The sequence below is a fragment of the Narcine bancroftii genome, chromosome 8, assembly GCF_036971445.1.
Source record: "Narcine bancroftii isolate sNarBan1 chromosome 8, sNarBan1.hap1, whole genome shotgun sequence".
In the NCBI taxonomy this organism is placed as follows: Eukaryota; Metazoa; Chordata; class Chondrichthyes; order Torpediniformes; family Narcinidae; genus Narcine; species Narcine bancroftii.
In genome coordinates this window covers 58,793,224-58,804,261 of record NC_091476.1, presented here as the reverse complement: position 1 = coordinate 58,804,261, position 11,038 = coordinate 58,793,224, and the positions used below count along the sequence as shown (strand labels likewise).

At 44.0% G+C, this 11,038-nt stretch overlaps 1 protein-coding gene across 2 annotated transcripts; it reads right to left on the bottom strand.

The window, feature by feature from the left end:
• Nucleotides 1-1,352: 1,352 nt before the first annotated feature.
• Nucleotides 1,353-10,238, bottom strand: LOC138740734 (uncharacterized). 2 transcript variants are annotated; one of them, XR_011343132.1, is made up of 2 exons: nt 9,669-10,238; nt 1,353-3,542 (listed from the first exon to the last, which is right to left on the bottom strand). XR_011343132.1 is itself a non-coding variant. In XM_069893805.1 (2 exons), the coding sequence occupies exons 1-2, from the start codon at nt 9,805-9,807 to the stop codon at nt 3,344-3,346; spliced, it is 720 nt and encodes a 239-aa protein (XP_069749906.1). In that variant the 5' UTR covers nt 9,808-10,238; the 3' UTR covers nt 1,353-3,343. The 2 variants fall into 2 exon arrangements, 1 of the variants encoding a protein (XP_069749906.1); XM_069893805.1 differs by having other exon boundaries at nt 9,287-10,238.
• Nucleotides 10,239-11,038: the final 800 nt, after the last annotated feature.

The following is an 11,038-nucleotide window of genomic DNA, read 5'->3' as shown; positions in this document are numbered from 1 at the left end:
TCATTATCTGGGTCACCTTTTCAAAAATTGGTCACATCCATGACTCACAAGTTGTCTCACACAAAGTTATGCTGACTCTCCCTAATTACTCCCAGCCTTCTCAAATGCTGACAGAGCTTGCCTCTCAGAATCCTCTCGAGTAACTTCCCCACAACTGTTAACCTCGCCGTCCGTTGTTTCCTGGCTTGTCCTTACCACCTTCATTAAATAAAGGCCACAACATTAGCCACCCTCCAGTCTCCTGGCACCTCGCCTGTGCTCAACAGTGAGGCAAATATCCCTCCAGGGCCTCTGCCATTTCACCCCAAGCATCCCGCAATGTCAGGACCCATGGATGCATCTACCTTTGAAGGTTTTAAGACCTACAGCACCTCCACATCTGTGACGTGAACTCTCTTCATGACATCATGACACCCCGTTCCCTTGGGTCTGTGGTAAATACTCATTTAGGATCTGCCCATCTCCTGTGGCTCCACACTGAGGTGACTTCATTAGGTTTTAAGGGGCCTCATTGGCTCCCCAGTTACTAATTCATTCGTATTATTTGGCAAGGGTATCTCCTTGCTCCCCTGATTTCCCTCGTGAACTGCTATATTCGCTATACGCTTCATTTGATCTCACATGTCTATATGTTCGGATCCCTGCCGATATTTTCCCAGGCCTTTATGAGGGCCACAAACCTGAAACGTTGGTGATGTATCTTTATCTTTGTGATATGATATGTTTAACCTCTCCAGTGCTGTGGTTTTACTGTCTATATGCCTCTTTATTGGATTGGACTGCAGCCTCAATATCTTTGTTCATCCAGGATGCCCTAAACAAACCCACCTTGCCCTTCTCTCTAAGGGCACATGTGCCCTGTGAGGACAATGACTCTACTCTGGCTCAATTGCCTTTGTGGCGCAACTTTCTTTGAGCATTTCAGTTCATGAGCTTTTGGAAAGAAACACCTCTGAACAAATAGGTGCCGGACTTCAGATGCCTTATTGGATCTGCTTAAGGGAGGTGAACTGCAAATTTGACCCGTCACACCCACACAAGTAGGTGCTCCACCCTCCCGTCCAGTGTCCCCTTTTTATGGCTTTTAGCATTGCTCTTGCCTTGAGTTAATGAAGCCAGAGACTCCACTGAACCATTAACCCTGACAGAACAAGTTCAGCCTTTCACCCAATTCATTCATTCAAACATGACCTGCGGCCCAACCAGGTCTTTGTGGAGCAGTGTTCTCTGATTTTAATGTACAATGTTGTGGTGCTAATTCATGCATCCAGACTGACAGTTTGAATCAGACCTGGGTTTGCTGTCACAAACAGAGAAGGCCCAGCCCTCTGAGAGATTGTAATTTAAAAATGAAACATTCAAGATTATTTTATTGTCATGTAATCAAACAGAAAAAAAGGATATTTCACAAAAATTCCTTTATTCTACCATAAGGCAGGCAATGTTTGTCATCAGTAGAAATTGCCTGGTGCCCTTTATGGTCTGAGAAAGAGAAGCAAAAGTGTCTCCCCCAATCCCCCTTCCCCACAGAGTTACTGAGTGTCCGTTGATTTGCCTCCAGTGCTCCCACAGCCTCTGCAGCCCCCTAGAGTCTGGTCAAAACCATCGGCCACCATTCTGACACCATCAGGAAGCCTCCAGCACCTCTCACATCTCGGTTCCAACAACTGGTACCCCTCCAGTCAGTCTCCAGCAGCATGTGTGGGTTCCTCACCTTGAGTCGCCAACAGCCCATGCATCGCCTGGGGGTTCTTCAGCCTCAGAACCTCTCACTGGTCTCCACCATGGTCATTGTCCTGTCGGTTGCTTCCTCTGCTTCTCAAACTGTGGGTGATCTCCCCGTTTTCTGGTGCCCTGCACCAGTCCTCAGCTTCCCTGGATTCTGCAACCCCTTGTGGCCACTGCCAATCAGAGGAGCCATCATCCTGTGCCCCGCATTTGCAGGATTTTAAAATAAGTCACCATTGGCCTCTTGTATAGACCCGACGGCAATCAGCCTGGGTGATTGGATCCTGTGAGAACGCAGTGTCTTCGCTTCCCATTCTCCATGGGGCCACACCAGCGGCAGTGTTGCTGTAGCAGCTCCGGCAGGTGCTGTCATTTTTTTTGTTAATGGAAGGGGGAGGAGAACATTTGGCTTCTAAGTTATTTTATCAGTTTTGATATTCAAAAACATTTGGATGGATAGGAAGGGCTTTGAAAGGTGTGGGACAGCCCAGATTTCAATCTTGGTTAGCATGAATGAATGAGCAGAAGGGCCTGTTCTGAGCTAGATGACTCTGAATGACAATACTTTTCAGAAGTTAACAGGGTTCCTTCAGTAACTCCACAGCGTGCTACAACCCACATTGCTGTGGTGATTTGGTCAGATTTAAATATCTTATTTCTTGTCCTGATGTCCTGTTCCAATGTGGAGTGGTGGGACCTGCTCAACACACCCCATCCACCTACTCTCCTTTGCCTGTACTTCCACTTATCTCCTCAAAGAATTCCAACAGGTTTGTCAGGCAAGATTTCCCCTGTAGGAGACCTTGTGACTTCTGCCTATTTTATCATGGGCTTCCAAGTCCCCGAATCCTCATCCTTGAAGATAGATTCTAACATCTTGCCAAAGATTGAAGACAGACAAAGCAGCTGATAATTTCTTGTATTTTCCCTCCCTCCTTAAAGAGTGCAGTTTGCAACTTTCCATTCCTCCAAAATGACTCTGGAACCCAGTCATTCTTGGAAAACCACCAAAGTCTCCATATTCAGCTCCCTCTTTAAGATCTCTGGGATGTAATCCATCTGGTCTGGGTTATTTAGCCACCTTCTCAATCCCCCCAGCACCTTCGGCTTAGTAATAACAATGACATCCATTCTGCCCCTTGCTACTCTTCAATTTCAGGCATTCAGTGTCTTCCACAGTGAATAGCAATGCAAAATACTTGCTGAATTTGTTCGCCATTTATTTGTTTCTAGTCATTATCTCCCCAGCATCATTTTCCAGCTGTCCAGTATCCACCCTCCTGGTCATAACCTTCCTGTGTCGATTGAATATCATTCCCAATGACATTGTCCCCAAGATGACTGCAGTGGAGGGGAGAGAGTCAGCCACCTCTTTGCAGATTGCAGATTCATTAAGAATGAGTGGGGAAGGATGCAGGGATCCTTGACACTGTTCATCCCCAGCAGCAGCATGACAGAAGACTCTTTGATTTGCAGTCAGTTCCCTTTGATCCAAGCAGGGACAGATATCTGGACCTGACGGAAGACCATCACCTTGGTGAAAAATGCTCTTTTGTCTGCCCAAAACTTGTTGGTCTTCCAGTACACTGTGGTGATGTCGGTGAGGCATTGCTGCCTACTGGTTCATTCCAGGCTGCAGGAGCATGTGCTGGAGGATGCATTGAGCCTTGGTGCACCCAACTGTGCACTGTGGGGATGGACCACAGTCTAGAGTCCTTCTGTTACCAGACATTGAGAGGCTAAGATTGGTGGAAGAATCCCTCGAACAACAGAAGGAGGAGTAATCCTGGGAGGCCACATTCATGGCAGCGATACTGTAAGGTACAGAATAGAAAGCACAATGATCCTATGGATGTCAATAGATTTTGCATTCTGCATGTATGTAAACAGGACTCTACAGATTTGAAAAGACCTAGCATTGTATGTATATTTTTGTTGTGAATGAAGTTCATTTCAAAATACAAAAAAAGCTATTTTTTGGTCAGTATCAAATATCCACCTGTGATGTCATCTTATCAATTTTTTCCCTCTGGGATTGGAGGATGTGCCAAGTTTGACCGGCCGGGCACATCCTTAGGCTTTGCATCTGACAACTCTGTGAGAGATGAGTAAAACTAATATGAAAATATGAAAGATGAAGAAAGCTAGTATGGATATATGTGCAATAAATAAAGCCAGTATGAATAGGATAAGGATAGATAATAGAATGTAGGATAGTCTGAATAAGATAAGGGTCTTCTAGCCTTTTAGACAGAATCAGCAAGTTCAACATAAGTAATTAGTAACTTAGACAGAATTAGCAAGTTCTGCATATAAGAAGTTAGTAGCCCTGAGGGTCAGGAAGGTGTGAATAAGGACAAAGGCAGGTTTGTGAATAATAAGGACAATGACATGATGGGACACCGACAGGATACCCCCTGGTCCTCCAAGTTCACAGAAACAGCACATAGGCAGACAGGATTGCCTAATGCTAAACTCATCCAGGAGGCAGAAGAATGTAAGGGGGAGAGTACTTCTATACTGAAATAAACTGTATAAAAGTTGTGTGAGCCCCAGTGTGTGTGTGTGTATTCCCAGGGTAAGGGGAAAGCACCCAACTTTGCATTGTTGTATAATAAATGTTTTTGTTCTCAATTTTTGCCTCGAGCAATTTCTGTGAAGGTAATTCTGTTTCTCACAAATGGGGGGTCGTCTTGGATCCCATTCCCTCTCACGGGCGACGGGTGACTGGTCAGTGGATGAAGCGAGTGATATCCAAGAAGAGGCATTGAGAACAAACGACGGGAGGACGTTAAGGAAGTGCACTAGGAATAGCTACTGGATCCCAGAATAGAGGAATTTTACTTACCTGTTAGTATGGGAGGTGTGAGTAGCAGGGGAGATAGTCTTAAGGAAGGACGGGACGATCAGATAACTAAGCAAAGTCCGTTAGGATTAATGCTATCTGATTGGGGTGCGGGGAGAACCCGCGGGAAAGACAAACAGACCATGGTCAGGTATTGCTGTCTGGAATGGGTTAAAAACCTGATAAAAGGGAATTCGGTATATTGGCCAAAGTTCGGATCCGATGAGGACTGGATGTGTCAGGGATTGAACATCTGGCTCTATCAAAACCTAAGAGATAATATTGAGAGCAGAAAATATGCAACCTGCTGGCTCAATGGATCGGTTGATCAACTGGTTTTGAATGAAAAGAAATGTAAGGACAAGAAGGATGAGGAACTTTTTGTTCCTGAAACACAAGGATGGGATCTGTTACATTCCCTTCCTCCACCTTATGCTCCTCCTATGCTGGCTCCTATCTTTCCCCTCTCTCCGATGCTCTACCCTTCTTCACCTTCCCCTCCTCCCCCACAGCTAAAGAAAGGAGAAGAAAGTAGGGGTGGTATGATGACCTGTTCACAAAGTACTAGATTACCACCTCAATTGACAAGAGAGGGAGGAAACTTGGACTCAGAACAGTGTGAGACCCTCCGGGAGGAAAGGGCAGAACCCTTTGATTCATTTACCAGAGAGCAGGAACCTAGACATTATAAGCCAGAAATTAACTGGATGAGACCTTTACGGGAAGTTCCTGTGGGAGGGGTCTCAGTTTCATAAATGTGCCCCTGACTAGTACGGAGGTGTGTAACTTTAAGAGAGAAATGACCTCCCTGATAGAGAATCCTCAGGGATGTGCCGAACAATTAGATCAATTTTTGGGACCAAATGTATATACAAGGGATGAGTTAACATCGATCTTTAGGGCTCCGTTCACTTTGGATGAACATGGAATGATTCGCCAGGCAGGGATTAGAGTCTGGAATAGGGAACGCCAAGGGGGACCAGAGGCGATACCTGGAACTTAAATTCCCACTGGCAAAACCAAATTGGGATAAGAATACTAATGATGGTCGCACATTAATGGAAGAATATAGGGTTAATCTGATAAAAGGAATCAAGGAATCTGTTCCAAAGGGACAGAATTTTAAGAAAGCATTTGAGGTTCCCCAAGGTCCCGAGGAGACCCCCTCTGCATTTCTGAATAAATTGCGTATGGCCATACAGCAATATGGGGGTCTGGATATAGAATCCCCAGCGGGTGAACAATTGGTATTAACGGGCTTCATTACAAACTCAACCGCAGACATTAGAAGGAAATTGTAGAAGACTGAGAATTGGCATGAACAGGGAATAACACAGCTTTTACAGATCGCACAAAGGGCATACGTCCAGAGGTCTGAGGATAAACAGAAAGGAAAGGCTAAGATTTTGATGCAGGCAGTCAAGGAAGTCGTGGAGGAACAGCAAGGAAAGGGTAAGGGCTGTGTGCCAGCTCCTGGACGTTGGGAGGAGTGCCAGGAGTGGGGAAGTAGAGACCAGAGCAGAGGCAGGGGTAGAGGAGAATTCCGGGGACGACGTCCATTCCCGGGACCCCGTGGAGACCCTGGTAGGAATTGGGAAACAGGACATTAGTTTGCTACCATTGTAAAAAGGAGGGACATTTTAAGAGAGAATGCCCAATGCGAGCCAGGGAGATGCGATCTTATGCCCTGATGGAAGCAGATTATGAATAGGGGGGTCACGGTTCTCAGTTAATACACACCATGGGGCTGCACAGAGAACCATTGGTAAATTTAAGCATAGGACCCCACAGTGACAAGATGACCTTTTTAGTAGATTCTGGGGCAGCCCGGTCTAGTATTTTACAACCACCCGAGGGTGTTAAGATAGAGGGGACAGTGATGATTTCGGGAGTAGGAGTAAGAGATTTTACGGTCCCTGTATTAAGGGATGTAAGAATACAAATGGGAGAAAAGATAATAACAGAGGATATTTTACTCGTTCCCAAGCTGGAGTTTGTTTGTTAGGACGAGATTTACAGGACCAATTGGCTATCAGCACCAGGCCACTGGAATCAGGTATCGGGGTTCAATTGTATGTATTAACCGAGGAGGATCGGGAACTAATAAATCCTGGAGTATGGGCAAAAAGAGGCAATAGAGAAGTGTTAGATATTCCTCCCCTGCAAGTTACTTTAAAAGATCCTGAGCAAGTAATTAGACGAAAACAGTACCCAATTCCTATGGCTGGCCGAAAGGGACTGCAGCCAGTAATTGACCATTTGTGGAAAGATGGTATACTCGAACCTTGTATGTCACCTTTTAATACCCCAATTTTACCTGTCCAAAAACCAGACGATACCTATCGATTAGTGCAGGACTTGAGGGAGCTGAACAAAATTATTCTCACCTGTCACCCGGTTGTACCTAATCCCTATACGATAATGGGTAAAATCGATCCCCATAGTAAATGGTTTAGTGTGATTGACCTCAAAGATGATTTTGGACCTGTCCGTTAGCAACGGAGAGCAGAGACATGTTTGCCTTTGAATGGGAAAATCCTTTTACTGGACGCAAGAATCAATACCGGTGGACGGTCCTTCCCCAGGGCTTTACAGAATCACCAAATTTATTCAGCCAGGTCTTAGAACAAATACTAGACGAGGCTCCTCGGAGAGAGAATTGCCAGTTGATACAATATGTTGATGATTTGTTAATCACAGGAAAAATGTACGAATTAGTGAAACAGTATACTGTTGAACTTTTGAATTTTCTGGAGAATAAGGGTCTCAGGGTGAGCGAATCCAAATTACAATTTGTTCAATTAGAAGTTAAATACTTAGGTTATCTGGTGAGTCAGGGGACTAGGAAAATAAGTCCAGAGAGGACATGTGGTATTCTACAGATCCCACCTCTCAAGAATGCCCAAGAACTTAGGAAATTCCTTGGTTTAGTGGGATACTGTAGAATCTGGATTGAAAATTATTCTAGCCTGGTCAGATTTCTCTATGATAAACTCACGATTCTAGGGGGCGAAGCTGTTGTCTGGACAGAGGAAGAGATTAAAAATTTTAACTTGGTGAAACAGCGCCTCGTCCAGCAAGCACATAACCTTGTGAACAGTTTCTCGAACATTACAACACAGAATCAGGCCCCTTCAGCTTTTCTAATCTGTGCCAAGCTTTGAAAACCTTCTTCACTGTCCACATTGCCTCCAATCTGAGTGTCATCTGCAAACTTGCAGATCCAATTTACCACATTATCATCTGGATCATTGATACAGATGACAAACAACAATGGTCCTAGCACCGATCCCTGAGACACACACTAGACACAGGCCTCCAGTCTGAGAAGCAATCATCCACCACTACTCTCCGGCTTCTCCCATCCAGTCATTGTTGAATGCAGTTCACTACTTCACCATGAATACCTAATGTCTGAACCTTCCTGACTAACCTCCCACGTGGGACCTTGTCAAAGGCCTTACTAACGTCCATGTAGATAGACAACATCCACAGCCTTTCCTTCAACAACCTTCCTGGTAACCTCCTCATAAAACTCAGTAAGAATGGTTAAACAAGACCTATCACGGACACAGCCATGTTGAATATCCCTAATATGTTTCTGGCTATCCAAATAATTGTATATCTGATCTCTTAGAACACCTTCCAATAATTTACCTACTACTGACATCAGGCTAACTGGCCTATAATTTCCTTATTACTTTTGGAGCCTTTTTTAAACATTGTGATTTATCTTCCGATCTCCCAGAACCACACCCGTGGCTAATTACATTTTAAATATTTCTGGCAGAACACCTGCAATTTCTCCACTAGGGTTGTCCAAAGGAATATCTTGCCAGGCCCTGGGGATTTATCCACCCTTATTTGCTTTAAGACAGCAAACACCTCCTCCTCTTTAATCTGTACAGGTTCAATGACCTCACTGCTCGTTTTCCTTACTTCCTTCGACTTTGTACCACTCTGATCTTCAATGGGACCAATGTTGTCCCTTACTATCCTTTTGCTCTTAATATACCTGTAGAAACCCTAAGGATTTTCCTTCACATTGTCTGCCAAAGCAACCTCACGTCTTTTTTTACCCTTCTTGATTTCTTTCTTGAGATTTTCTTGCATTTTTTATACTCCTCAAGTACCTCATTTGCTCCATGTTGCCTATACTTGCTCTGCACCTCTCTCTTCTTCCAAACCAGATCCCCAATATCCCTTGAAAACCAAGGTTCCCTGTCCCTGCTAACCCTGCCTTTAATCCTGACAGGGACATACAAACTCTGTACTGTCCAAATTTCACCTTTGAAGGTCCTCCACATACCTTGCCCTTCATTGCAATAATTTATCCCAATCCCTAATAGGAGATCCTGTATTGCACTCACTCTAGTTGATACCTCTATATATTGATTTAGAAAACTTTCCTGATCCAGACCTTCAAAATCTTCCGGAAAACCAATTATCAACATTATTCCTCTGGCTTTGATTCTCAAAAGCATCTATTTTCTTCAGCAAATCATTTTGCTGAATTTCCCAGCCAGTAAACGAACCCTCCATCTGTCCCATCCTTACTTTATTTTGATCAATATCATCTTTACAATCAATAAATTCTCCTTCAATCTTCTTAAATTTATCCTGAACTTTATCTATTGCTTTCAAACATTTTGTCACATCCATTTTAACAGAAGCTTCATTTCAACAAACTGTAATTGAGAATTCTTGGCTTACTTGTACAGCCAAATTTTCCATTTGTTTGGACAAATCAAGAGTTGAAGGTAAATCTGAATGGTGATGATCAGACTTAAACTTAGAAGTGTGCGTCCTATCCTTAAATAAAATGTTTCCTCTTCCATCTGTTGTTGTTCTCCCTCCTCTTCCAATCCAACGATGTTCTCTTCTTCCTCCATTGATAGGGAGGTCACATCAGCCCGACTGCGGTTATGGATGCCCTCCCCCATCAGCCCAGGATCACTGGACTGAGGAAGATCAGGTCCCCCCGCAGCCTGGGCCGTTTCAAATGTTACGCGCATGCGCGTAACTTCACGCATGCGCAGTTGGTCCTCTCGCGCGGTAGCTTGCAAAGTCGGTGCCTGTGTTGTATACACCTTACCTCTGGATTGGTGCTGCAGTCGAGGTTGAAGAGAAATCGAATCCGGAGGCTCCATTTGTGAGGTAGGCCAAGATTCTTCCATAGCAATTAACTGTTTAGTGGCTGCTTTCTTTGGTGCTTGAGTTTCAGACTTCCTCATAGCAGCTTGTAGAGTGCTTCAAAAATACAGTCAACAGTTTTTAAAATAGTTTAAAAACTTTTAGACGGGTTTTTAATAGTTCTGCTAGGGAGAGGTGTCTTCCCACGTCTTCTCCCTACACCATCATGCCACGCCAAGGATCCCTATGCCTGTTAACTTTGCCTTTAATCCTGACAGGGACATACAAACTCCATACTCTCCAAATTTCATCTTTGAAGGTCCTGCACTTAGCTCACACATCCTTGCAATAATTTATCCCATTCCCTAATAGGAGATCCTGTATTGGACTCACTCTAGTTGATACCTCTATATATTGATTTAGAAAACTTTCCTGAACACGTTTGACAAACTCCAAGCCATCCAGCCCTTTTACAGTGTAGGAGTCCCAGTCAATATGTGGAAAGTTAAAATCTCCTACGATCACAACCTTGTGTTTCCTGCACCTGTCTGGTATCTCGCTGCTCATTTGCTCTTCCAATTCTCGCTGACTATTGGGCAATTTTTAATCTAATCCCATGAGTGTGCTCATACCTTGCCCTATCTACTGATGGTTCCCCTGCTTTTACCTCATCAGATGCCGCCCCACCCAACCTGCATCATTACAAACTTCTTTTGTTTCCTTCCCAGTTCTGATGTGGGATTTTGATCTGAATCGTTGACTCTGTCTCTCTTCCCATGGACTTGGCTAGCTGAGTATTTCCAGCATTTTCTATTTTTATTTTGCATTTCCAGCATTTTTTTTTGTTTTATTTTCCATTATGGTGCAAACTCTACTCAGAGGATTGGACTTCTTCCTCTTCATCTTCACTACATTGGTTAAACCAGGAGTTTTGCAACATCGACATCAAGATAGAATCAGTCAAGTCATGCACAGGAAGGAAGTAAATAAGCTGGAAAGGGGATTGGCAAGGAAGTTGACAGGACTGCATGGCTTGGGTAACAAGAAGAGGCTCAATTGGAATTTTTCCCCTGAACATAGGAGGGGTGACCTTTAACATCATGAGATGAATTGTCTTTTCCTCAGGGTGGGTAAATCTAAAACTAAAGGGTATAGGATTTAAAATGAGACAGAAATGTGAAAAAAGGACCTGAGGGGTGTGTGGAATGAGCTGCCAGAGGAAGTGATAGAGGTGGGAACAATTGTTGACCTCCGTCTGCCTTACAGTAGACAAAGTTACATTCTGAATGTAGTATTACCTAACAATAATGGAATCTTTACCCTTTTTAATGT

What these genes read in the sequence shown, in the direction of transcription:
- LOC138740734 (XM_069893805.1), bottom strand. Translation starts at nt 9,807, where the DNA reads ATGAGGAAGTCTGAAACTCAAGCACCAAAGAAAGCAGCCACTAAACAG. An exon ending in TGGAAAATTTGGCTGTACAA is followed by an intron (nt 3,543 to 9,286) that starts GTAAGCCAAGAA and finishes TGTACCTTACAG; the next exon opens with TATCGCTGCCATGAATGTGG.